This window comes from Trichomycterus rosablanca, chromosome 6 (assembly GCF_030014385.1).
Source record: "Trichomycterus rosablanca isolate fTriRos1 chromosome 6, fTriRos1.hap1, whole genome shotgun sequence".
In the NCBI taxonomy this organism is placed as follows: Eukaryota; Metazoa; Chordata; class Actinopteri; order Siluriformes; family Trichomycteridae; genus Trichomycterus; species Trichomycterus rosablanca.
In genome coordinates, this window is record NC_085993.1 from 14,398,399 (window position 1) to 14,426,080 (window position 27,682).

General features: G+C 37.1%; 3 protein-coding genes across 5 annotated transcripts in view; 2 read left to right on the plus strand and 1 right to left on the minus strand.

Annotated features, from left to right (window-relative positions):
* kif5ab (kinesin family member 5A, b) overlaps positions 1-1,229 on the plus strand; it is a 65,657-nt gene extending 64,428 nt beyond the window's left edge. The window contains exons 27-28 of the mRNA XM_062997469.1: positions 698-725; positions 861-1,229. Coding sequence (XP_062853539.1) covers positions 698-725; positions 861-975 — 143 coding nt within the window. The 3' untranslated portion in view covers positions 976-1,229. The remainder of the gene's footprint in view (positions 1-697; positions 726-860) is intronic.
* A 5,569-nt stretch (positions 1,230-6,798) lies between these two features.
* On the plus strand, positions 6,799-18,340 carry soat2 (sterol O-acyltransferase 2). The gene is made up of 16 exons (XM_062997472.1): positions 6,799-6,897; positions 9,065-9,177; positions 11,014-11,072; positions 11,228-11,379; positions 12,037-12,087; positions 12,243-12,350; positions 12,445-12,727; positions 13,645-13,720; positions 14,803-14,881; positions 14,970-15,015; positions 15,103-15,232; positions 16,450-16,547; positions 16,643-16,741; positions 16,858-16,993; positions 17,161-17,306; positions 17,884-18,340. Exons 2-16 carry the CDS (start codon positions 9,093-9,095, stop codon positions 17,935-17,937), a joined length of 1,602 nt encoding a protein of 533 aa, XP_062853542.1. The 5' UTR covers positions 6,799-6,897; positions 9,065-9,092; the 3' UTR covers positions 17,938-18,340.
* A 9-nt stretch (positions 18,341-18,349) lies between these two features.
* Positions 18,350-27,435, minus strand: LOC134316922 (uncharacterized). 3 transcript variants are annotated; one of them, XM_062997470.1, is made up of 7 exons: positions 27,122-27,428; positions 25,032-25,217; positions 22,159-23,875; positions 21,095-21,287; positions 20,793-20,998; positions 18,607-18,780; positions 18,350-18,423 (listed from the first exon to the last, which is right to left on the minus strand). In XM_062997470.1, the coding sequence occupies exons 1-7, from the start codon at positions 27,315-27,317 to the stop codon at positions 18,378-18,380; spliced, it is 2,718 nt and encodes a 905-aa protein (XP_062853540.1). In that variant the 5' UTR covers positions 27,318-27,428; the 3' UTR covers positions 18,350-18,377. The 3 variants fall into 3 exon arrangements, 1 of the variants encoding a protein (XP_062853540.1); XR_010013143.1 differs by lacking the exon at positions 18,350-18,423 and adding an exon at positions 20,031-20,127 and having other exon boundaries at positions 18,695-18,780; positions 27,122-27,435; XR_010013142.1 differs by lacking the exon at positions 18,350-18,423 and adding an exon at positions 19,967-20,127 and having other exon boundaries at positions 18,695-18,780; positions 27,122-27,435.
* Between the last annotated feature and the right edge of the window lie 247 nt (positions 27,436-27,682).

The following is a 27,682-nucleotide window of genomic DNA, read 5'->3' on the forward strand; positions in this document are numbered from 1 at the left end:
CAAACTAGGTATATTTATATGGACACAAGTCAGTGGTTTATCAACTGTAATTACTAACAGATATGGAGGCCATATCACAAAGTTAAATGACATTAAAGATTTTTTTACATTGCCAGATCTGAGTTGCTGTATGTATATTTTTGAGTCAGCATAAAGAAAAGCAGAAAGTATAATTATTCATTCTGATTGTTTTTCCACATAAAAAGAACAGTTGTCATTAAAATAGACACGTTCTCTTATGATAGTTTGTAAATGTTTGTATTGGCTGTATTTAGCAAAAGTTTTTTGGGTGGCACGGTGGCTCAGTGGGTAGCACTGTCACCTTGTGGCAAGAAGGTTTTGGGTTCGATTCCCAGGTGTTGGGTCTGGGTCCTTTCTGTGTGGAGTTTGCTTGTTTTCCCTGTGTCTGTGTGGGTTTCCTCCGGGAGCTCCAGGTACCTCCCAGAGTCCAAAGATATGCAAGTGAGGTGACTTGAAAATACAAAATTGTCCATGACAGTTTTCATTAAACTTGTGAACTGATGAATCTTGTGTATCGAGTAACTACCCGTTCTGTCATGAATGTAACCATAGTGTGTAAAACATGACGTTAAAATCCTAACAAATACATAAATAGCAAGAGTTTCTCAGCAATTATAACTTGTACCTTAGCAACATAACTGCTACTCAATTTTATAATGTTTGTGTTGATTTGTAGGAAACACTACAGATGTCAATGACAACAGGTAAGTAATATTTATAACATTTGCTACTTAAACAATGTAAGAATGCAGACTGCTGTACCCTGACCAATCCTTGTTTTTCTTTGCCACTGGGATGTGACATCCACAAATCTTTGCTAATGCATTTTATTGCTATAGTGTGCCTCTGGGTGACTTCTCAGTGTGTAGCAGTGATGAACGGTGTAACACGTCTTCTGACCAGCTTAAACAACAGCAACAACTTGTTACCCAGCAGGAGCTGGCAGCCAGCTAATCACTTTAATGTAGCAACAGAAGAGTTTTAAATTGCAGATCAGATCAACTCAAACTCTGTATGCAAATAGAATAAGAAAACATCTTAACAGTGGACTAGAATATTTGTCTATCTTGTTATATTTAAATATTTTACACGAGCATTAGGAACGTAAATACTGAGCTTTCTCTGCATTCATGCTGTGCTGCAAATCCTTCATGTGTGCACGTTATGCATGTTGTCTTATTCCTGAACTATGTAAATCCTGTTTTGAGACTCTAGATGGTGATTTTTCTGCTTTTTAGAACAGTATTTCAGTTATCTTTCAGACTTACATTGCCTCAAGCTCAGCAGACACAATTCAACATTATAATTTTAAATAAAAATTAAGTAAAACAATTCTACCCAAAATTAAACATCAATTACCATGTCAAGTAAATGCTTTATACAAACTTGCCAACTAAGTTAATGTCAGTTAAATTTTCCTCTTTTTCATATATGCAGGTACAGTATCTCACAAAAGTGAGTACACCCCTCACATTTCTGCAAATATTTTATTATATATTTTCATGGGACAACACTATAGAAATGAAACTTGGATATAACTTAGAGTAGTCAGTGTACAGCTTGTATAGCAGTGTAGATTTACTGTCTTCTGAAAACAACAACACACAGCCATTAATGTCTAAATAGCTGGCAACATAAGTGAGTACACCCCACAGTGAACATGTCCAAATTGTGCCCAAAATGTCAATATTTTGTGTGACCACCATTATTATTTAGCACTGCCTTAACCCTCTTGGGCATGGAATTCACCAGAGCTGCACAGGTTGCTACTGGAATCCTCTTCCACTCCTCCATGATGACATCACGGAGCTGGTGGATGTTAGACACCTTGCACTCCTCCACCTTCCACTTGAGGATGTGCCACAGGTGCTCAATTGGGTTTAGTCCATCACCTTTACCTTCAGCTTCTCAGCAAGGCAGTTGTCATCTTGGAGGTGTGTTTGGGGTCGTTATCGTGTTGAGAAGGGGGGGGATCATGCTCTGTTTCAGAATGTCACAGTACATGTTGGAATTCATGTTTTCCTCAATGAACTGCAGCTCCCCAGTGCCGGCAGCACTCATGCAGCCCCAGACCATGATGCTACCACCACCATGCTTGACTGTAGGCAAGTGACAGTTGTCTTGGTACTCCTCACCAGGGCGCTGCCACACATGCTGGACACCATCTGATCCAAACAAGTTTATTCTCGTCAGACCACAGGGCATTCCAGTAATCCATGTTCTTGGACTGCTTGTCTTCAACAAACTGTTTGCGGGCTTTCTTGTGCGCTGATGCAGGGTGTGGCGTATGGTCTAAGCACCGACAGGCTGACCTCCCACCTCTTCAACCTCTGCAGCAATGCTGGCAGCACTCATGCATCTTTTTTTTTTTTTTTTTTTTTTTTAAGCCAACCTCTGGATATGATGCTGAACACGTGGACTCAACTTCTTTGGTCGACCCTGGCGAAGCCTGTTTCGAGTGGAACCTGTCCTGGAAAACCACTGTATGACCTTGGCCACTGTGCTGTAGCTCAGTTGCAGGGTGTTAGCAATCTTCTTATAGCCTAGGCCATCTTTGTGGAGAGCAACAATTCTATTTCTCACATCCTCAGAGAGTTCTTTGCCATGAGGTGCTATGTTGAATATCCAGTGGCCAGTATGGGAGAATTGTATCCAAAACACCAAATTTAACAGCCCTGCTCCCCATTCACACCTGGAACCTTGACACATGAAACCAGGGAAGGGACAACGACACAACTGGGCACAATTTGGACATGTTCTCTTTGGGGTGTACTCACTTGTGTTGCCAGCTATTTAGACATTAATGGCTGTGTTGTTGTTTTCAGAAGACAGTAAATCTATACTGCTATATAAGCTGTACACTGACTACTCTAAGTTATATCCAAGTTTCATGTCTATAGTGTTGTCCCATGAAAAGATATAATAAAATATTTGCAGAAATGTGAGGGGTGTACTCACTTTTGTGAGATACTGTATGTGACTGTATAATGTCTGCTGTGCTTTTCTGTTCTGTTTTAGTGGTATTCTTAAACACCCACTGCAGTTGATCTAATAACAATAAGAAACAAAAACAATAAGCTTAAAATATATTTTGGTATTTTCATTAATATTAAATGGCAGAATAAATAGATTTCTAAATACAACTTAAATCAGTATGGGAAATGTGAATAAGCAATGTTTCTTATATTTTACTTTGACTTATTTTATTGCAGACAGTATAAAGCCAAGATATTTCATGTTTTGTCTGGTCAACTTCATTTGTTAAAATACATCCATTTCAGGCCTGCAACACATTCCAAAAAAAAGTTGGGCAGGTAAAGCATTTAACACCTTGTTGCCATTCTTCTTGCAATTCTTTCAGGTGTTTTGTCCTATTCTTCCTGCAAACACCTTCCTTTTTTTGGGGGGGGGAGGGGGAGGGCAGGTCAGGACTGCAGGCTAGTACAGTATTCATACTTTCTTCTTCTGCAGTCATGCCTTTGTAATGTGTGCAGCATGTGGTTTTGCATTGTCTTGTTGAAAAATGCATGGATGTGCCTGGAAAAGATGATGTCTTAAAGGCAAGTGTAAATGACCATTACCAAGGGCACTGACAACCCCATACCATGACAGACTTGGACTTGTTGCTAATAATCTGGATGGTTATTTTTGGTCTTTGGTCTGGATCACATGCTGCCTTTCTTTCTAAAAAGGTCTGGAATGCTGTTTGGTCTGACCACAACACACATGCCTCAGAGCCCAGGGAACTCTATGCCCCTTCTGAACATGGTAAACATAAAACTTTACTGAGTAAAAAAAGTATTGTAGTGCTTGACAAAGGTTTGCCAAAGTAATCCCTTGCCCATATTGGCTATTAATAAACGACACTGCCCTTTACGCGCTGACATTCCTCCAGATTCCTTGAATCGTTTCATGATCAAATGCACTGTAGCCGGAGAAATATGCAAAATCCCATCTAATCTTTCTTTCAGGTACATTGGTTTTAAGCATTTCAATAATTTTCTCACGCATTTGTTGACAAACGAGATCCTCTGCCCATCTTTGCTCCTCAAAGACTCAAAGCCTTTTTATGGATGCTGCTTTTGTACCTAATCATTATTACCTGTTGACATCACTTGTTTGAAATCACATTTTTATTTAGTTTTTTTAATCATATAACTAGCCATTAATTTCTCCTGTACTAACTATTTTGGAATGTGTTGCAGGCAATGAAGTTGACTGACAAAACATGAAATATCTTTGGATTGTACTGTTTGCTTTTTTTATGTTCTGTACCAACGTTTTTTGATTTAGGGTTGTATATTTTTCAAGACTAATGTATACAGTGGATTTATTACAGAAATGCTTACTGTGAACTGACTGCTTACAGATTAAAATGCTATGAGAAAGAAGTATGTTAATGCAAAGAGGCAATTTGTGTAAATAGGGGTTTGTTTTGATAAGTTTAGTTGGATACATTGATAATGTCACTTGGTTTGCAATCACTTAAGCTTGCTCTGACCTTGCACAAATGAATCAATAAATATTTGGTTTGTACTCTTGGTCTTTATTTGATTTGGGAAAATAAACTTTGATCCTGCTTTTTTTAGAACTTGTTTTAATATTAACTTTAGTGCTTGGCTTTTAATAGAAACAAATGTAGTCCAGAACTTCAGTCTGCATGTATAAAACCTATAATTCATGTAAAGCATTTAACCAAGGATTGTGTTTCAAGTTATAGCTTGGTATCTAAGCAGTGTTATGTTATACATTGCCAGTTTACACTAGTGTAGTGTTGCAGGAACATGTGCTGCTTTAGGTCACCATGATAAATCTTAAAATATGAATGAAAAACAGAACTGCCTTGAAGGGTGTACTGCACAAACAGGATTCCATAATGTTTCTCAGTTTGCTTACAGTTACAATGCTTTCTTCAAACTAAAAACGTTTGTGACAAAATGATAATGCATGCTGCACATCATGCCTCTGTAGCAGTCCTACTGGGAAAAGTGTCAATAAAAGATCTGTACTTATTGTGTACTCTCACTTTAATTATTTTCTTGAGTTATTTGCATTATGACTACCACATACAGTTACCTTTTTGTTCCCTGAATTGCTCAAGTAATCAATTACTACATTCTTGTGCAAACACATGACCAGAGACTTTCTTGGCCTGAAATATTGATCATGATTCTGTAGATTTTTCCAACTTTATCTCTACATGTATCTTTATTTATCTATCCTCTAAAATTTTTTTTTTTTTTTTATGTATTGGGAAATTGGGAAGAGCAGGGCACCTTTACAACCCACACCTCTGGACTAGTCATATTAACTGGAACATCTGCCTCTAGAAAATGTTGTTAGGCCACTGTTTTATTTAATATTTGTAGCCTGGCCTGTGTATGTTTAACAACTAAAGTACAATATGTAAGATGTAATCAGTTTGGGCAGAATGTCATTGTCTTAATACTTAAGTAATGATGTGCTGTGTGTTTATCAGGCTGTATGTTCCCTCATGCTACTGTCTGAACTACTACTCACCACAGTATTTCTCCCTGATAGGATAGTCTGTCTTCAAACCTCCAAACCATTTATGCTTAACTGCCAAGGATAATTTCGGGTACAGCCTTACATTTCTGCCCAGATGATCAGATTGACTCTATTATTGGAATGACTGTGGGTCCTGCGGCTAAACTGGAGCAACAAGGGAAGATTACATCTAGTATAGGATGCTACTTTGTAGGGTATCAAACATTCTTATTTACCACAGTGAGAGGAAATTTTGAATAGCCAATCTGCTTAGGGGCATATTTTGGGGTTGAGGTTGTTTTTTTGGGCATTTTCTGACTATATACTGGGTCAACAATATACATGAGAAAGTGCAACGTTCTCATTTTACTTTGTGACAGAGCCTCTTAATTTTTGTTAGTTTTTAGTATACCTGTGATACCTAGTTTGGTCAAAGATCTTTCAGCTTAAAGTGACACTTTTTAAAAAAAAAATCCTGGCAAACTAGCCCTCTATATGGGTTCGGTCACCCACTATAGTTCATAATCAATAATGAGAAATTAAGAGGTCCTACTCAAAAGTTAAAGGACAATATAGAACTTTTACTAACAATTAAATTACCTAAATTGCTGTATATTAATATTTTTGACCTGGCAGATTGTCATATTTTTTGAAAACCAATACAATAAATGCATAAAAACATTTGTTAAGTAAATAAAGTTGTTGTTTTTTTTTTTTACACAGAAATCATTTAGTCACAGAAAAAGAACAATTACAGAAATCAATAAAATCCCAGGACTGTCATGTCATACATGTCTCCAAGAAGTCTAATAACATTATTTTAGCTGTAAAAAGTAACAGGAAGTTAGGTCAGATAACAGCAATTATGTTTACAATAAAGATACAGTCAGTAGTTTCAAAGTCCAAGTGTACTGAGAGTCAGCGAAGGCCAGAAATAGCTTTAATATACAGTGCAGCCTAACATAGTTGCTCTAATTTAAATGATACTTCAGATAACAGTGTTCTTATCAGAGAGCTTATTCATATGTTCTCTGTACCGCAGATTCAAGTAACGATACATAATGCAGTCAGAAATTTGATTTAATTAGCTTTTGAGACAAAAGAAGTAAAATGGTATTGTTTGAATAGTTTAACATTAGTAAAAGGGGGTTTGGTGCACAAACAAATCAATAAATGGGACAGATCTTCAACGCCAGAGAGGCAATGGATGAGTGGTAGAGTTTATTTGAAAACAGGACAAAGTTAAACAGCGGGATCCTCATTGAACACACACAGCTGGCAGTCTGGAGAGGAACATGCTGCCTGATCACAGTGCTTAAAAGAAAGGATGTGGAACGTTTGATACAGATGAGGAGGTGCATGTGAACGGTAAGTTTGAGACTCTCTTCAAAACTGGACCCCCAATTAAAAAGGAACAACTTTAAAATATGTGCTTTGAAAAAAGGATAAACATTTTGGTCTGACATTATCACTAGGTCACAAAGCCTACAGCCTGATACAAAACAATTCACATTTTTGTCCAGATTTATTTTCCTAATTTTAATGATCTGTTTTTGTAAACAATTAATGAAGATCTGCAAAGATATAGATTGATAACTGCAATTATTTTAAATTAGTACTAAATATACATGTTTTTAAATATTGATTTATTTGTTATATCTTTAGATGAAAAATAATTATTTAGTTTCACAACAGGTTCTTAATTCAGTTTGTCAAATGAGATATTAAAAACCTTTAAGTAATTTAACAATAATCAATATAAATCTATTTTTCAAGTTGTTTGTTTATTAGGATTTTAACGTCATGTTTTACACTTTGGTTACATTCATGACAGGAACGGTAGTTACTCATTACACAATGTTCTTTAGTTCACAAATTATATCGAACACAGTCATGGACAATTTAGTATCTCCAATTCACCTCACTTGCATGTCTTTGAACTGTGGGAGGAAACCGGAGCACCCGGAGTAAACCCACACAGACACGGAGACACGGAGAGAACATGCAAACTTCACACAGAAAGGACCTGGACTGCCCCACCTGGGAATCGAACCTTCTTGCTGTGAGGCGACAGTGCTACCCACTTAGCCACCATGCAGCCCCTATTTTCAAGTACTGGAATACAGAATCAGAGATAATTACAAAAGTTAATAGAATTTATAGTTCTTATTTAAGGTACATTTTTACACATTTAAAAAAAAAAAATGTAAGGTACAATTTTAAAACATTAGAATTACATTAGAACAGTAAGACATACTGTAGATCTATTTAACTGAACCACTATGATTATACAGCTGAATTAAAAGTCATGTTCCCATGAGTAAATCTGCTGATGAAGAAAGGTCTGAAATGTGTTAAGGTATGCCTGATGCTTTAATAACAGACAATAATAATACTTATGTATGTACACAGTGAAGTTTTAGACAAAAGTTACATTAAACTTACTGTTGTGTTCATAACCACAGTGGATCGATCAATTGACCACATATTTGATTTGGCATTGTTTTTAAACCAGATTCTCTTTCTGATGCAACCCTCCTATTTATATTTGTGTGCCCAGTCTGGGATTGGAACCCCCAGAACTCAGGCACGGCTGTTATCATTATAGGCCACACAAGCTCACACATTAGCCTTTACATGCACTGCAGTTACTACCAAGATTCTTCTTACATTTGGTTAACATGCTGTTTAAAATGTAAGCTTTACATACTTAACATAAACACATTCCTATCTATCCTATCCAATCCAGAATAAAAGGATTTTTTCTATTGTAAAGTGCACAACATACGAAAAACGACATTAATATGAGTAATATTAAACATTCTATATTACTCATAAATGTGTCACGAAGAAGCAATGAGTGTATGTGGCAACTAACAATTATGACTTAATACAATGTGAGCAACTGAAGATTAAGGACCCAACTGTGGCAACTTGGTGTTGACAGGGCTTGAACCAGCAACCCTCTAATAACTAGACTAGTACCTTAACCGCTGATCTACCACTGCCCTTCAAACTACTATACAGTTTATTCTAATTAATGTAGTTAATTAAATGTAATCCAGTTCTTTATTTGATGTTTGGAAAAGGAAAGGTAGAATATTGTATAATACAAGACACACTTGTAAACATAGACAACTGACAAAAGGAGTCAAATCTTTTTTTAGCTTTATCTTAGTTGTCAATATCTTATGCTGATCTATCAGTTACACATGCTTTTTTTTGACATAGCTTTGTTATCTAAAGTGAAGCAATGAAAGCACAAGCTGATGGTAAACACTGTGTACATTATGTGGTAATAGTCACAGTGACCTTAGGATAATGCCTGGGAAAAGCCCTAAAGGTAACCAGAGGTCAGAGTGAACACATGTACACACATATACAGTGTAATATATTTGAGTAGCTTTGAACAGAAAGTTTATTCATTTTCCAGTCTCCTGTATATGAATAACGGTAATGACAATCCTCAGCATTGTAACTAAATGTTTTTTCCCTTGTACTACTTGATAAAACTTATGTATTGGTTTAATTCCAGCTGAAATTGTCTAAAGGTGATATAAACCATGGCAGCCCACAGGACAAGTAGTAGTCGAAGAAATGCACACACATCCCAAAGGAATTCTACAGAAAATGGCTCTGTCAGACAAGGTAGGTATGCCAGAGACAGTTTCACCAAACAATATAATGTCATCTGTAGGATGATCTGCTAAATGTTAAAAATATTAACAGGATACATGGATAACTGATAATTTTCTGATTTTACATTATAAAGTTGTATTAATTCCAGTGACATATACAGTCACGTGAAAAAGTTAGGACACCCCATGAGAACCTTTGTCTTTTTGAACATATTTAAACATATGGACATTTGAGTTTCATTTGAACAGTACTGAGAGATGGAGCTTATATAACTACACAAATAAAACTGAAAAAATTACTTTTAAACACAAGTTGTAAAATGTAATGAACAAAAATGGAAACTGATTGTGAGGAAAAAGTTAGGACACCCTATGCCTTGACAGCTGGTATTTTCCCCTTTGGCTGAAATAACCTCAATTAGACGTTTCCTATAACCATCTACTAGTCTCTGACATCGACTGGGAGAAAGGTATTCCCACTCTGCCATGCAGAATTTCTTCAGCTGTGTGAGGTTTGAGGGGTTTCTTGCATGCACAGCCTGTTTCAAATCACCCCACAGCATCTCAATAGGATTAACATCCGGGTTTTGACTTGGTAATTCCAGAACTCTCCATTTCTTTCTTTTGAGCCATTCCTTGGTGGATTTACTGGAATGTTTTGGGTCGGTGTCATGCTGCATGGTTCACTTCAGCTTCAGCTTCAGTTTTTGGACAGATGGTCTTACATTGTCCTCAAGCACCCTCTGATACAGTGAAGAATTCATTGTGGATTCTATAATGGATAGCCCCAAACCATGACATTTCCACCTCCATGCTTCACAGTTGAGTATGAGGTTCTTGTGCTCAAATGCTGTGTTTGGTTTGCGCCAAACATGTCTTCTGTTACTGTGCCCAAATAATTCAACTCTGGATTCATCTGCCTAAAGCACATTGTTCCAGAAGTCCTGGTCTTTGTCTAGGTGTTCTCTGGTAAACTTTAGTCTTGCCCTGATGTTTTTTTTTACAGTAAGGGTTTCCTCCTTGCTCACCTCCCATGAAAATCAAACTTGTGCAGTTTCTTTCTGATGGTAGATGCATGTACCTTGCTATCAACTGTGGCAAGAGCTAGCTGTAGGTCCCGTGATGACATTGTAGAGTTATTGGAGACTTCTTTACACATCTTGTGGTCTGCTCTTGGGCTGAACTTGCTAGGACAGCCTGACCTGACCATGTTGGCAGTTGTTTTAAATGTTCACCACTTATAAATAATTTTCCGGACAGTGGAATGGCTGATTTCTAATTGTTTTTAAATCCCTTCCCAGACTCATATGCATCTACAACCTTCTTTCTGAAGGCCTCAGAGAGCTCTTTAGATCTCACCATGGTGATACCACTCACTCCAACAATCCAGCACCTGATTCTAATTTTATACATTTTAAGTAGTAATAAATGTGGGGGTGTGCTAACTTTTTCCTCACAATAAATTTCCATTTTTGTTCATTACATTTTACAACTTGAGTTTTTAAAATTTTTTTGTTTAATGATATAAGCTCCATCTCTCAGTACTGTTCAAACGAAGCTCAAATGTCCATATGTTTAAATATGTTCAAAAAGACAAAGGTTTTACAAAGTAAAAATTTTAATATAAATGCCCTCCCTCCCACACAAAGTATGACTAATTGTGCTCTATTGGACTTCTAACTCACTGATACGACATAAATAATATTTAGTAAAACCTTACAGTTTTCAGTATTCTAGGAGACTTTTAATATGTCCTTTAGTGCGGTAACTACTGAGCATAACTATCCAGTGTGTAGGATTGTAAATGTCCTGAAACGTGTGTGTGTGTGTGTGTGTGAATTTGCAGATATCAGTAACAGGGAGTGTCATTTAGATGATGTCATCCAAAGGACAAGGCATGTCGAGGTAAGACATGCTTGTGTTAGTCATTTCAGGTAAAAGCGTCTGAGCTGTTGGGCAATGTGAACCTAACAGGTCATGCTAACCCTGTACTTGGTTTTACAGCAATCTATATCTTATCAAACACATGCTGTTAAACTGTATCACTCTTTCCTGATCAGCTGATAAAAGCAGAGATCATCGAGCAAGTGAAATCTCAGATGGGTGACGTATTGGATAGAGCACTTACAGATTCATTGCAGGCCTTCTCCAGAAGCACACAATCAAATGCTGGAGTAAACACACAACAGCACACTGATGACAAAGCTAGAAGGTGAGAATGCATACAATACAAAACAACTAAATAGTCTCACCAGAGTCTTGCCACTTTTTCTGCATTTGTTGCAAAATAAAATGTTTTTGGAGCAGCTTCTCTTTTTGGGGCAAACAAATGAGTAAATTAAAAGATTTGAGTAAATTAAGGTCACCATAGCGGGTCATTCTGGTCCGCATACCTGATTTGATACCTGACACAACCCTCCTCATTATTACTGTGCTTGACACCAGCACAAAGAGCATACTGACAAGTGTACCTCCAAAATGGCTGGGCTGTTTGGCCATCCAAGCCTCCCCCAACAGAGATAGCCAATCATGTCTGTAAGGATGACAGCTAATAGCACTCCTGAGATTCAAACCCTGGATCTCAGCAGTAGTATGATAGTGTTTTACCTTTGCGCCACCTGATTAACCCAGAAACATATGGACAACAATTGTTGTAGCATTAACAGCTACTTTTTGAAAGGTCATTTACATGTACACTTCCATGTAAACAGTTGGCCTGGTTATACCTGTTTTTAAGCTTTCAAATACTTTTAGGATTATTTACGTACAGTGAAAAAAGTGGTTAAAAGTGCTCCTTTTTTTTTTTTACATTGAAAGATGTTGTGGCAGTAAAATAGACTGTGGTGTAAATTAACATCATTAATTTCAGACACAGAATGGAGGATGGGAAGGTGTTTGTGGCCAGACAGTCGCTACTTGAGTAAGTAAAATGTGATCAAACATAATGTACTGTATATTTAATTTATACAGTCTTAATAAAGTTCCTTCCTTCATTTCATCCATTCACCCATCTGTATATCTTTATTCATTCTGTTAAAAATCCAAACATCCATACAAATATTTCTTTCTCTATAGTGAGCTGTTTGAGATCAGTCACGTCAGGACCATCTATCACATGTTTATCGCTGCCCTCCTTCTCTTTATCATCAGTACACTGACAGTAGACTATATTGACCAGGGAAGGTATGTCTTATCACACCTTCACAATATTTAATTTGCAACGAAAGCTTTAATGTTTATTAAATCACACATTCAATAAAAATCTGATTTCTTTCAGGCTGGTTCTTGAATTTGACTTGTTCTTCTATGCCTTTGGACAACTGGGCACTGTCATATGGGCCTGGTTCATCATGTTCACTTACTCCCTATTTGGACCGTACCATATTTTGAGCCAGTGGGGAGAAAAGTACTACCAGTACCAGTGGAAGATCCTAGTATCAGTATTAACAGTTGTAGTGCTGCTGGCAGCTCAGATCAGTGTACTAGGGTATTTTCCAGTATATGTTGTCCTGCACTACCAGCTGCCACCAGCGTCACGCTTTATCATCATTCTCGAACAGGTACTGTGATAATAGAAAGTTGGACATTTCTTGTTTCAAGACATTTCAAGTTGGGCAATACATCATGAAAAAGACTGTGCCAGGCTGGCTTGTTTACACTCCTCTTGTCAAGTTTTAGACATGCCCCCAAGGGGCCTATGCTCCACCACTTACTGCTCACAAATAAACCACAAAGCATCTTAAGATAGTGTGGTTGAAGGTTTTATCGCCTCAAAACATCGGCACTGTCAGCACCATACACTAATCATCACCCTAAACAATACAGTATAACAACTATTTACATAGTCTTTACATTGTATTAGATATCATAAGTAATCTGGAGATGATATGAAGTGAATAGGAGGATGTGAATAGGTTATAGGTGCTTTATCATACACAATATTTTATTGTTTCATAAATAAAGCACTTTAAGAATTTAGACTCATATGAATAATCATTGGCGGCACGGTGGCTAGCACTGTCGCCTCACAGCAAGAAGGTCCTGGGTTCAATTCCCAGGTGGGACGGTCCGGGTCCTTTCTGTGTGGAGTTTGCATGTTCTCCCCGTGTCTACGCAGACACGGGTTTGTGTCCCATGACATGGGTTTCCTCCAGGAGCTCAGGTTTCTTCCCACAGTCCAAAAACATGCAGTTAGGTTAATTGGAGACACTGAATTGCCCTATAGGTGAATGGGTGTGTGTATGTGTGTGTATGTGTGTCTGCCTTGCAGTGGACTGGCGCCCCGTCCAGGGTGTTACTGTGTGCCTTGCGCCCAATGAAAAAGCCCCCCCCCGACACTAATTGGATAAGTGGTTAAGACAGTGAGTGAAAGTGAGTGAGTGAATAATCATTATCATCAAGACAAGAGATAGATAGCATCCAGTAACAACTTTTGCCTTACTCTAAAACTATGACCTTTCTGTTTGCTTTTCAACAGATCCGATTCCTGATGAAGAGCTATTCCTTTATCCGTGAGACAATGGTGGCAGTTCTCAAAGCCAAGCCGAAGAAAGGTAATTCCACTGATCTGGCTTCATGTCTCTAGACAATCTCAGAAGATGTGTGTAAACCACTTTACCTGTTAGCACACCTGAACTCAGCAATATAAAACAATGAATGCCTTGTTCATGTGCCTTTAAGTATGAAAGAGAGCAATTGGGAAACATTGTTTTAGTAAATACTTATGGTAAAAACGACCCCCTAGACCAATCATTCAAATCTAAACTAGTGTTTTGGCCCTATTTTCTTTCAAAGCTATTTGCTCACAGTCCCATTTAACTAAGTCTTATCCACATAACAGCTACCAAGAAAAGATACATAATGCCAGTCACCCCTTCTGTTTGAATCTCAGCACGTACATCATTATTTGGCAGAATAACTAACTGGAAGGAAAGTGATAAAGCCTAGGGACAGTATCAATTACGCTGTTAGACTCTTGGAAATTACAGGCTAGTACAAAAGAGAAGTAGTTGTTTGAAATATTATAGAGCTAAATATTGTAGGAATCAATATAACAACCCTGTTTGCTTGTAAATGGCTAAAACTAGCTAGTAATGAAACTGTATAAATGGTGATGGAAGTGCAGCATGAAAGTCAGAATAGAAACTATTTAGCACTACAGCTACCAAATCAGCCTGGTAGGGAATATACTACAATAAGTCTTGTCTACATAATGCACTGCTTAGAGTACAGAAGCCACAATGGTGTGCTGAAAGATAGATGCTATTTGGGATTTGATCTACCTTCAGATTTGCTACCATAGAAACAACCAAAGCGTAGCAGCTAAAACTACAGAAAAATGTGTTATTGGAGCAGAAAAGTTTAATTGTAACAGTTTTAAAGGTGTTTACATACATTTACCTAGATAAATTATTTACATTATATGTCCTATATTATTTAGATATAAAGAAACATCTCTGATAAGAACATAATGGCATTGCAAACATAGCTTCAGAGTGAACATGCATTACATTAGTATAACAACTCTGCTTTCAGACATGGGTAACTAGACTTGAGCCTGAGCTAATGACTTAAAGATAAAGTCCAGTAAATACTTGAGTTTGAAACCAAATGTTATTTTATGTGTTTGGGGAAGATGTCAGATTCCCTACTCTTTCCAGCTATCTGTACTTCCTGTTTTGCCCAACCCTGATCTACAGAGAGTCATACCCTAGGTAAATGTTTAAAACCACTAACATTATGAAATGTAATAAATTAAAAAGTGTTTTTATTATACAGTATTATTCAATCTCTCTTTTTCAGAAACTTAAAGATCAGATGGAACTATGTAGCGAGGAACTTTGCAAAGGTAATAATCTTTAAGATTCTAATGATGTTATGACTGACATTCAGTGTAATGTATTTTTAAAAATGATTGTCACTTTATCTTCTGTAGGTTTTGGCCAGTCTGTTTTACCTCTACTTCATCCTGGTACGGCTGTGTATTCCTGTGTTCATGAACAAAAGCAATCAACCATTCAGTAGACGCACTTTGGTTCTGGCTGTATTTCACTCCACTTTACCAGGTACATAGCTGTTAGATTCAGATGTATAAAGTGTACTTCTTTGAATGAACAGTCAAATAAACAGCACTGTGAGGATGGATCAGTGGATAGAGATACAGCACGCAAATCTAAACACCATTTTTTCTTTTATGTAATCTGTAAACATGTATTTCTTCTTTTCTGACCCTGACCTAATCAAAACATGCTTGAAAGGTTCAGGTATCAAGGTGTCAATAGCCAAAGCATTTCAGGTACATACAAGAAGGATCCAGATTCAATGATGAGTTAAACATTTCATTAGAAAATTTGATCACCAGGGCCAGTCTTTGCCATTGGCGGTATAGGTATAGGTAGAGCTGTTTCCAGAAGTGGACACCATTCTGTACAAATGATATTAATTTAAACAAAATAAAAGTGCAGATTAGGGAAGACTGTCTCAGTATTAATATATTAAGTGTTACACAAAAGTAGTACTTTAAAATCTACATAATTCAGAATAAGAGGCCAAGTAATCCAAAAAGGGCAAGTAAAAGCAGTCAATCCACCTCCTGCATGTTGTGAGAGGTGGAAGGGAACCAAAGTACCTGAAGAAAAAACACATTGATTGGATTATTTTTATTGTTGTTGTTGTTACTACTACTTAAATGCAAATCTTGTACAGGGTGACAAAACTTCTAGGGCCAACCTTGATAATCGATAACTAAAATAACTACTATATGAATGAAGCAAGGAAAACCCTACACGCATGTAATGGCGCTGTACTGTAACTCATTTTTCAGCCTCTTGGTGATAAAGAGGACATATACGCACTATATAGGCAAATGTATGTGCAAAACGCTTGACTTGCAATTACCATATCAATTAATGTCTAAAGTTTTTATTGGGATTGAGGTCAGTGCCATTTGTAGGCCATTAATGTTCCTTTCTCCCAAACTTATCAGACCTTGCTTTGTGAACAGGGGCACAGTCATTAAGACACAGAAAAGAGCCTTCCTCAAACTGTTCCACAAGGTTTAAAAGCATATTTATTTCAAATACCTGGTTTATAACTATTAGTGAAAGATAGCTAAAACACCTGAACTTGTTATTTACAAGGGGTTTCCACATGTTTGACCATAAACTGTACTCAGAAGTGTTTAGATGAGTGTGTTCAGTAATGAATTAGGATGTGTGTTTCCTGAATTGTTCTTCATTGTGTCTTTCCTGTCTGATGTGTGTGTGGTGTTTTATTTCATCAGGTATGCTAATACTTCTCCTGGGCTTCTACGCCTTTCTACACTGCTGGCTCAATGCCTTTGCTGAGATGTTGCGCTTTGCTGACAGGATGTTCTACAAAGTGAGCAATCTCGCTTACACACTTGAATACAAATATAAACTAGATAACTGCAAAACACAATAATGAACAATATTCCATTCCTTTCAAATAATAAGGACTGGTGGAACTCAACATCTTTTGCAAACTACTACCGCACCTGGAACATTGTGGTGCATGATTGGCTTTATTATTATGCTTATAAAGACTTTCTCTGGGTAAGATCCTCATCATACATATGTAACTATGTTCACATTATTATTCCCTGTCCATGGCAATTCAAGCTTAAACTCTGCTGATCTGACCTACGTTTATCTCTTTCATTTATTTTAAGCTTTCAGGTCACCGTCTTCGTTCAGTGGCCACACTGTCTGTGTTTGGAGTTTCAGCTCTTGTACATGAATACGCTTTTACCATGGGTTTCGGCTTCTTCTACCCTGTCATGTTCTGTCTGTTTGCCATCATTGGAGGTAAGAAAACAACAACAAACTATCACAGAATTGCTCAATAAGCTCATGCACTATTTTAAAGTACACTCTGCAGTTAGGTCAGTTAACCAACTGCTGACAAACTATATTTTTAGTTTCAGTCATCCATTCTCTACATTCTCAACATTCATGTTATGTTTACTCTTCAGTGGTGTTCAACTTCACTCTAAACGACAAACGCAAGAGTCCTGTGTGGAACATTATCATGTGGACGTGTCTGTTCATTGGCCAAGGTGTGCAAGTTTGCCTATACTGCCTGGAGTGGTATGCGCAGGTGCACTGCCCACGTACTGGGGTAAGAACCACTACCTGCTATGCATGATCATAATTCACTGTTTACTATTTACAAAATGCATAAATCCTGGATTACTTTACAGATAGTGTAGTTAACAAATCTTTGAAAAAAATGCTTTAATTTACATTTGATCTGGATGTTTTGATTCTGTAAGACCAGCTAAATCCAGATGTGCTCAAGACTAAACTAAAAGATAATGTTGGATGCAGAACTGTATATTTGATGTAAAGTTTAGAAAACCAGAGGAGAAAGAACAGCTTGCTTTAAATAGAGTTTTAAATAGCATTTTAAATAGTATTTAAAGCAAATTGTTTTCAAGACAATTTAAATTATAAAAACACTTTTTAAACAAGTACTTTCTTTTACAATAATTATAATAATAATTATTATAATCGTTATTTTGATTATATGATTTGTAATGAAAAACATATATGCAAAACAGAAGCATGATTACTGGTGGTTTAGGCTAGTTGATTTCAGAGGTGCATTGTTCTGTTATCAGATGGAATGTGTCATCTTATTGTTCTGTTCTTTCACATAGGTAATTCTTACATTTTCTTTATTTTTTTGACAACAGACAGGTTTCTGGGAGTTGGTGACTCCAAAATCCTGGACGTGTACAAATAAATGAAATACCAGATGCCACAGTGTAAAGTTATTGGTGTAAGGCATGCTAATGAGCCTGTGGTTCCAAAAGCCAATACACAGCCTGCCATCATCATCATAAGCAGCACCACCATCATAAATGAGTGATCCACTTAAGCTGAAGAGATATCCTTTTCTTACCATGCAGTACACATTATTTAACTAAACAATGTAGCAATTATTAGCATATTTGTTAAATTTTTGTTTATGCAATTCTGTATTTTTCCCCAAAATAAACTGCATTAGTGTACCTTGTTTACTGGTAAATACTTGTATTCTGAATAAAAATGAGTTTTAATTATTGCCTTCATAACTAAAGTATTGTTGTAAATACATGTATGCATTGTGTGGGTTTTGCTTGAATGAAATTAATAAACAAATAAAAACCATGACAATGGTTTATGAAGCATGTTACTGTAACAAAATTTATTTGTCTTTGTCCAGGGGATGATAGTCTGGTGTCCCATACACCCTGTAAAAACACAGTCTTCAGTAAAACAGCTCCTACTATTGAACTATTACTATTGTAACATTTTTAATATTTCTCTGTATTGTTAAACTTGAATACACTGGCTACTAGTTAATGTCAACTTCTTTGGCAAAACAGCAACCTCAGCTTTTACCAAGTTTAGCGAACCTGCTCGTCATGCCTAACCTTGTCATCAAGTTGCGTGTGGCACTGATGCGTTCGTGATTGATGTCCATTTCCAACAAGAGGGGTACAGTACTAGAGTCTCTAGCTGAATCTACAGGTACCTGACTAGCAAGCCACATGGAGTTCTTTGTGTCTTTTGCTTGCCAAAGGTTACCTGTCACTAAGCCACTTTTTCTGTGAAAAAGTAAAAGAACATCTCAGAAAATATGTCTATTTTTGGTAGAAACGTACTATTTACACCCGAAAGCCGGGTTTACACTGTGTTTTCAGTGCTTTTATAAGATCACTGTCACAGTATATAGGGTTATTCAATAATTCAAATCTGATTTTATATGACAGACCTGTGAAAACTTCTTTATGACATTAATTTATAAACACGTTGGCATAATGGTGTAATGTTAAAAGCCTCACTAAAACTATTTAAAGGCAAAGAAGGACATTTTAGCCGTTCATGGCTGGGGTGGTAAAAAAGCTACTCTTCATAGGGAACATACGGTAAAAATTATTTCTATATTTTGTGACCAGTTACCCTGGTTTTCAGAACCTGACTAGCAGACGTTTCCGGTTGACGCTCATGTTGTTACAACTTTGTCCAACAGAGGGCGCTGCTCGTTATAGCAGTTTTATCGTCACGTCACACTGATTTTACTCGCCTATTTGCCTTAAATTGTGTAATAACAATACAAAAAACACTATGTTTGGATTATTGTTAATGCATATTTCGCACAATTAGAATATTAATAAGGGAAGACTGAAGAGAAGAATTAAAGATAGTAATAAGAATAAAGTAAGGCAATTTAGAACGGTAAACAAAAGGTAGAAGTAAGTACAGCATTTACCAGACCTATAATTCTTTTTTTACTTTTTAAATATTAACATTGGTTATTTGGTTATTTAATATGGTTGATATTTTAATTACTGCCAAAAGAAAAATGTCACAGGTTTTTAATTCAAAATCTGTCTAACTTAACCTATTAGCATATGTGGTGAGAAATAAGTCCCAGGCTGACCCATGTACATTGGTATAAATTAATGTAAGTAACTGTTGGTTAGTTTAAATAATTGCTAGTTAAAATATACTATTGTTCTGGTTATTAAGCTTCATGGTATTAATATCTGCTTAATATCTATATCACCTACACTTGTGCTACAGTTAGAAAACTTTCTGCATTTTGTTTAGCATAGTCCTAAAAGTTCAATATTTCTGCTAAAACGAGACTTGTCATCACAATCATAATGATAAAATGTGAGTTATGATTAATGAAACTCAGATTTATCATGACAAGCAACAAATATGCACAAATTATAGACTATATAATTGGAACTCTTTCTTGTCACTTATAACAATAATAATATTTACCATTTAATGTCAATTTCCTTTCCACAATTTTATACATAAAACATAAAAGGGTAGCAACGTTTGCCTTGTCTGTAGAAATAAATCAGCCGTGTTTTTGTGATCAAAACAGTTCCCGTAATCAGTTGTAAAAGCTATTCGAATGCACATCCGAAGAAAAATAGCTGAATGGGCACATAAGAACACAACAAGAGCTTTATAAAATCATCTGTAAAATGATTAGCAATTACAGTATGAATTACAGGAAGAAAAACATAAATTCGAGTCATCTCATGTAGATATGGGCTTGTTTTGCTATTCAGGGAGGTGCAGGCCATTTGTAAAGGCTTTGGAAAAGGCCTCCACTTCATTTAAAAAAGAATTATAGCATAAGACCTGATAGCGATAAAAAACACCATTATTTCTGAACTGTTTTCATGCTTTTTGTCTGAGGATAATATGTCAGAATTTCAAAACACTATTTTAGCGGCAAAAAAAGCACTGCACCCCATCAACAAAACCCTATTTTAACTGTAAAGCATGGTGGAGTGAAAACCATGGCATAAGGCTGCCATGATGGGTTACATTACCAAACAAATAAAAAGGTGTAGAAAACACAGATTCACATACATATTAGCTACAACTGTAAATTAAGAATCACTGAAAAAGTATAATTATTATAAATAATGTGCGTTTGTATTATTATGATTATTACAATTTTATGAGTAATAAATGCAGGAATCAAGGTAATTTCATAGGTTCTACACTTTTTTGAAAAGTATATAATTATTGTGTGACATAAACATGTCCTGTATCTTTGTACAATGTTTATATCCAGTGGTATGTATACCTGGATGTATTACAACAATGTGGATGAAGTGATGGTGAATTGGGAGGAGCATGACAGGGTCCTCCTGACACAGGCTGCAGGTTCTGCATAAGATCAAGGTTTAGAGACCAGTGCATTTTCCAGGGAGTAACAGACAGCAACGGCTGTGATAGGCCACGCTGGCATGTATATGGAGGTGCCAGCTGTAACCTATAATCCACTTTCATCTATAAGAACAAACAGCATTTAAAAATGTCACTAGTTTAACATGTTGCATGTTGTAGGTGTAGATTTAATATTGTTTTTATATTTAATTCTCTGACCTGATGAAAAAGGTAAGTCATCTGGGCCATGCATTTTAGGCGCCTCTGGTCAATGGAAATTTGCTTGTCAGTCCATTTACTAATCACTTTGTGTTGAAACTCACTTAGTCTTTGCAGAAAGAAGTGCAGGTCTTTAACAGCTTTTCCACTGTTCAGTTCTCTGGCTTGCTGTAACTGGGCATCCAGAGTTTTTCTGTGTTCAAATGATTGGTATCAGTAAAAATGTCTACAGAAACTTTATTTAACTTATTAAGTTTTATTTAGTGTAAACACATATGTGCATAAGTATGAAGACACCTGTAACCCAAACATCATATCAAAACCAATGGGCTTTAATATAAAATCACTCCCCTCTTTACTACTTAAAAGGCCTTACACTAGATTTTAGTGAATGTGGGTTGGAGTTAAGAAACACTTCTGTAGACCACTCCATCAGGCTTTAAATAGCTTGTCACTGCACATACAGGTCATAGGCTTGAGGAATTGATTCTCAGCTTCTAAATGTGGTAGATAAAGGGTTAAGCTACTGGGCTATTGATCGGAAGACTGCTGGATCAAGCCCCAACACTGTCATGTTGTCGCTGTTGTGCCCCTGAGCAAGGCCCTCAAACTGCTTGCATTTTATTTGGTCACAATTTGAAGTTTGCATTGGATAAAAGCACTGCGAAATGCTGTAAATGTACAATACAATAACGTAAAAAAAATCGAACAAAAACAATAAATAAAGCTCTTAACAGTTGCTCTTCTGAGGTTATTTTCAGAGGCATTTAATCTTAGTAATGAGTGCTGCCACCAAAGAGAACTTTTGTACTGTGTGCTTTTCAGAACTTCTGTTAACGCACTTATCACTGTGCCATGTTGAAAGTCACTGACTTTAAAAATAGACTGCCAAAACTAGTTATGCAGTACAAAGTACTTTATCAGATCTACAATTACTCTGACAAGGAAACTGAAAAGTAAAGCTGGAAATTTGGCCTTTGTGTTATCAACATGCACATACAGTACTTTCAACATTTAGATAAACATTCAGATCAGTACTACTCGCTTAACAAAAACTTGCCTACCTGAGTTGCTGTAGAGCAATGTGTGTTATGTATCTTTGAAAGAGGCAGGCAATCCGCATATTCACGCTGGCAAGAGTATCAAGAACAACATCCCTTGCCAGATAGAAGAGTCTAGGAGAAATGTTCCTGTTGACATAAGCCTGGTTAAGAAGCCTGAGGTTTGTTCTCTGGCATTTCACATTGATGACATGCGTACGTCCTTTCATTTTGGTCTGGAGCAATCTCTCTCCTTCCACTTTAATATCTTTTACATAGCGCTCCACACAGTCCATTATTACCACTGATTCAGCTGGCTTGGTATTAACAATCTGTTCTGGTTTGTGGATCTTGATTGCTCCATTAGGCTGCATTTGTTCCCTAACCACTTTTAGAATCTCCTTGTTTGGATACATCATCATAGAAGGGGAAAGTACAGGAGAGTGCCCACAAAATGGAATGGGAACTGGAAATGGATCCTGAGAAATAAGTTCTTCCTGGGCTAGTGGTTTGTCCTTTTGGGTCATGTTTGAGTGAATCTCCTGCAGAAGCTTAAGGACCAGCTGCATATTCCAGACTTGTTTTTTGCCTATCTCATTTATGTTTTTGAACTGGTTTAGCAAAATGGCGAGCGAGTTTTGCCAGCTGTCTGATTCTGCATCTTCTGTAGACACTGCCTGCAGTTGGTGCCCAGCATCTCTCACAGCTAGCTCATATTTTTCAATCTCTTCATTAACAATACTTAGCATATCACTGGGTGAATGTTTTACACTCTGCAATAATTCAGATTCAGGTTTTTCATCAGAAGGCAATTCCATGTAAACATCAGATACCAACTCTGTCAGCTGATCCTTATTCTCTGGTAACATCTCCATATGTATGTTAGTAAGATCCAGTAGTGGTCCCTTAAAAGTCTGTGCAGGATCAGAGCTTTTTCTTGGTACCGGTTCTTCCGAGATTTTTAAACTCATTGGAATCACACTATGATGTGGTGACTCCTCAGCAAAATCAATTGGTTCTTCTTTTTGTGCAGATTGCTCTTGTCTGTAATGCTGTACATCAATGTTTTGCCCTGAGATGGACTGGTCACCCGTCTGGAGTGTTTCCTGCCTTTCGCCCAATGAATTAGACCCATCTTGATCCTCATCAGGATAACATGGTTTTAAAACAGACAATGAATGAATGAATGAATGTTCAATGTTTTGCTGCTCCTGCACTTTCTTCTTTTGTTTGGGAAACTTCAATTTCAACCGGCCTTTAGCTAACTTATATTTTTCTTCCTCCTTTTGGTATGGGACAGTTATGGCTTCATTCTGTAACATAAGTGCTGCATTATGCTCCTTTATCTGAACAAGTTCCTTTTGTAGTTCAGAGATCCTCATGTTGCTATCGGTTATTTCCATCTTTAGCTGTGCCATCTCAAATTGACAATCGTTTCTCTTCATTTCCTCTATTTGGACCTGTAGAGACTTTACTTCTGTTGTGCGCTCCTGAAATGCTTGATTCAGGTTTTGTAGACCCATTTGAAAATACCTAAAGGCCATGTCTGTTGCTTTATTACTGGACATGCTTTTAGCGATGTCATTCAGCATTAAGGTTAACTCTGTTGAGGACTTGCTAGCAAGGCTTGCATCAGCCAGAAATTTGTCTGCTGTTGGTGGTTGCAGTTTCTGAATGCGTTTCATCATCTTTGGATCTACTTTTTGCTCCTTCAAACATCGCAAAACCCCAGTCTTCTGAGCTGAAAATAATCACCTCAGATAATTTAACAATAATATCAATTACATTATACTAATTATACTGATTATACTAAATACACTATATAAATAAGAAATACTTTAGTGTTCATAATATGTTTTAACATAGATTCATCAAAATGTACCAAGAAAAATTAAGGAGAATTAAGTGTAGTGTATTGACTGGTGTGATGGCAAAAATTTACAAAAAAAAAATGTGAGTGCTCAGGTGGTGCGGTGGTAAAGCAGGCTGCATCTTTGACCTCTGCTAGCTAATCAGTGGTGGCTACACAGAGACGTGGGATCATGGGAATCGGTCGGCTACTCCACACGTGTCCAAGAGGGTGTGTGTTAGTTATAGCATTTCTTTGTTAGGAAGGAAAGGTCTGCAGCAGTAGAGGTGGAAAAACTGAAAGCTGGGGGAAACCTCATTTGAAAACATTCAAGAGGGATCTTCAAAAATTTCTGCAATTGTATATTTTTGTTGGAAACGGTGAGGGTTGGAGGAGTAGTAATTGGTCGTGTCTGAGAGACTGAGAAAGAGGTTATGGTCTGTATTTAGCTGCATTTGATTTCCACATTTTTGTACACTCAAAGAAGCTGTAAGGGGAAGAACATTTTCAATGATGATGATGTGAAAGCAGCGGTGCATCAATGACTACACACTCAACCAAAAACATTTTTTGCTGATGGCATTAAAAAGTTTATACAATGCTGGGAAAAATGCATTAGAAGGTGACTATGTAGAAAAGTGATGAAAGGTGTGGCCAATGACTGCATGTGTCAGAGGGGGAGGGTAATAGTCTCGGTTCTCCTTTTGCCAGCTTGGGGTGGTACAAGTGAAAAAAGAATTGCAATAAAGGAACTGGTAGTGAAAAGATTTTGCAAAAGAAGCCCAACAACTTGTAATAAGATTTAATTTTGTTTTCTGATTGCATAAAACATGATTTTTTTAAAATTTTTTACAGCATTTAATCATGTTAAGACTTTGATTGAGAGGTAAACTGTTCTCTTTATTAAAATGCATAAACACCAATCAGAGGATTAATATCAGAAACTCTCAGAGAACTAAAATTAGTTTACCTATACTTTGTATATGCAAAGTGTGTGTGTGTGTGTGTGTGTGTGTGTGTGTGCGTGTGTGTGTGTGATTGACCCTACCTGTCTGTATTTTTCTTTTTTTACTTTCAATATCAAATAGATATTGACAGATTGTACACAGTCTGTTGATGGCACAGTTAACATCAACTAATAGTTTGTCCAACTTTTCCTCCATGTTTTCCTCCATGTCCTCAGCCCACTCCTTACAGGCCTGTTTCTTACTGACACAGTCCTGCAGTGATTCTTCTACAAAAGAACAGAACAAATTACTAGCACACTGAAGATCATGCTCATACTGCTTACACTCTAGCCAGAGAATCAGATGTTTGCCAACATGGTTAGTCAGCCTAGTAAAAGGTTTGACTTATGCATTTACAATGCAAATTACTATTCAGCCCTTTACAATGGACATCTTTATATTCAGTCGTGCGATGGTTAGGCACACAGTCTAGGGTGTGTTCCTGCCTCGTGCCTAGTATTTCTGAATGTAGTTGGGTTAAAATAATCATTATATTAACACTTGTTTCTTACTGCAAAATGTTACACACAGGCCTGTTTTTTATCAAAATAGTTACTCCTAATGCATTTATATAAAAAATAGACATAACTGCTCTACAGCCAAGTGAAAAGAAAGATTTAGAAAAAAACTTTTAACCATTTCTCTCTTTTTCTCTCTCTCTTTAGAGCTACTGGAGCTAGATGTAAATAATATGTATATCAGTACAATAAATGTTAGCAAGATTTAGTACCTCTTTCTCTCTCTCTCTCACGCACACACACACGGACGCACGCACGCACGCACACACACACACGCACACACACACACACACACACACACACACACACACACACACACACACACACACACCTAAGGACCACCCTAAAAAGCTGCCCAAACAGCTCAGAACCACTGAGACATGAACTCCACAAGACATCCTGTAAGCTCTGGTTTCAGGACATTAGCAGCAGGTCCTTCAGCTTCTGTTTGTAATGTAATTATGTGTTCTCACCCAACATCAACTGATAACTAAGTAAATGAAAGGACAGGTTAGCTGGTTTAAATTAGTTTCTGCTGCCAAATAATGATCTATTAAGCGAGGCAGCACTGTTTAATCTAAGCATATTTGGTAAGTGAGCACTAAGATAGCCATGGTCCTGAAACACTTAAAATTTAGGGTGAGAGGCTCGGTTAACCATCATGTTCTGTTTTGGGCCCTCCAAACTAAGAGACTTCAGGGCTCATTTTGGAGCTCAAAAATATCCTTAGCTCATTTTCAATCAGCTTGATACTTCATGACTTTTCCTAATTATATGGAAATGCAAATAAACAATATTTTATATTGATGTTGTTTCAAACACCCCCTAATTTATACACTTTTTTATGTGGTCACTAGAGACTTCATCTAGAATACATGATTAAAGGCAATTTATTTTCATATGTTTTTCATATGTTTCTGTCTGGTGTTAAAGGGGGCAGCTGACAATCTTACACACACAGCGGGTAGCACTGCCTCACAGCAAGCAAGCCCTGGGTTCGATCCCCAGGTGGAGCGATTTGGGTCCTTTCTGTGTGGAGTTTGCATCTTTTCCATTCCCAGTGTGTGTGCGTGGGTTTCCCTTGGAGCTCTGGTTTCCTCCCACAGTCCAAAGATGTGCAAGTGAAGTGAGATTGTCCATGACTGTATTTGACATTAAACTTGTGAACTGATGAATCTTGTTTACAGACTCTGAGTAACTACCTGTTCTGTCATGAATGTAACCAAAAGGTGTAAAACATGACATTAAAATCCTGATAAATAAATACACACACTTTACAAACTATCCCACCTCTCTCACTGGTTAATTTGGTTTATTAATTTGGTTAATTTTGGACTCAATGTAATTTTATTTTACAAACATAACACTGGGGTTTGGGACCCCAAAGATTAAGGCAGTAAAGTGTTAACAGAACACAAAGGGTTAACTACCATATAACAGATAACTCTGTTCGGAGCTAAAACACGTTTGTGCTGTTTCTGCGGTTTTTATGACACCGAACTTTAGACACACAATCAGCACCACTTAAACTGATTAAAATACAAACTAAGGCTGGTCTATGCTGCTTTTTGTTAGCAGGTTAGAGAAATATTAAAAATGCTGTTTATTCTGACCGGTTTCAGAGAGCCAGTGGAGCAGCGAGAGCAGATCAGCTTCTCTCTCCGCAGCTGCACTGAGGAAACGCTGGATCTGATCAATCTGCTCCCTGCGCCTCCTGCGCTCCTGCAGCCCCGCTATATACAACACCGGTCCGCCTTCATCTTCATCTTCCTCATCCTCTTCTACCCGCGCTGTGTGGTAACCTGCCATCTCTGCTCAGACTTATTCACCCCGACTTATAACTGACCACAAACTACACACAGCACAACGACTAATCAAACCCAGTCAGTGTGGAAAGTTCGGAGGAACTAAATCAAAACAACGAACAACTGATTCTGAAGTTTAAAAAGCAACAAACCGCTTACTGACCTCACACACTACAAAATACAGCATCTAACACAGTTTACTAAACTATACCAAATAATTATTATTTTTTAAATTTGCCCATGATCACTGTGCCAGATCTACCATCCATAATGCATTTATAAAAAAAACATACGACCGCAATTCAACCGTAATACAAAACTTAACATCAAAACCAGTTTTTGCAGAAGGGGTCGTTATCAGTTAAACCA

Coding starts and splice junctions, on each gene's coding strand:
- LOC134316922 (XM_062997470.1), bottom strand. CDS start 27,317: ATGGCAGGTTACCACACAGCGCGGGTAGAAGAGGATGAGGAAGATGAA. Junction 25,218..27,121: donor CCACTGGCTCTCTGAAACCG/GTCAGAATAAAC, acceptor GTTCTTTTGTAG/AAGAATCACTGCAGGACTGT. Junction 18,424..18,606: donor ACACGCAACTTGATGACAAG/GTTAGGCATGAC, acceptor GTGTTTTTACAG/GGTGTATGGGACACCAGACT.
- soat2 (XM_062997472.1), top strand. CDS start 9,093: ATGGCAGCCCACAGGACAAGTAGTAGTCGAAGAAATGCACACACATCC. Junction 14,882..14,969: donor TACAGAGAGTCATACCCTAG/GTAAATGTTTAA, acceptor TCTCTTTTTCAG/AAACTTAAAGATCAGATGGA. Junction 15,016..15,102: donor TAGCGAGGAACTTTGCAAAG/GTAATAATCTTT, acceptor TATCTTCTGTAG/GTTTTGGCCAGTCTGTTTTA.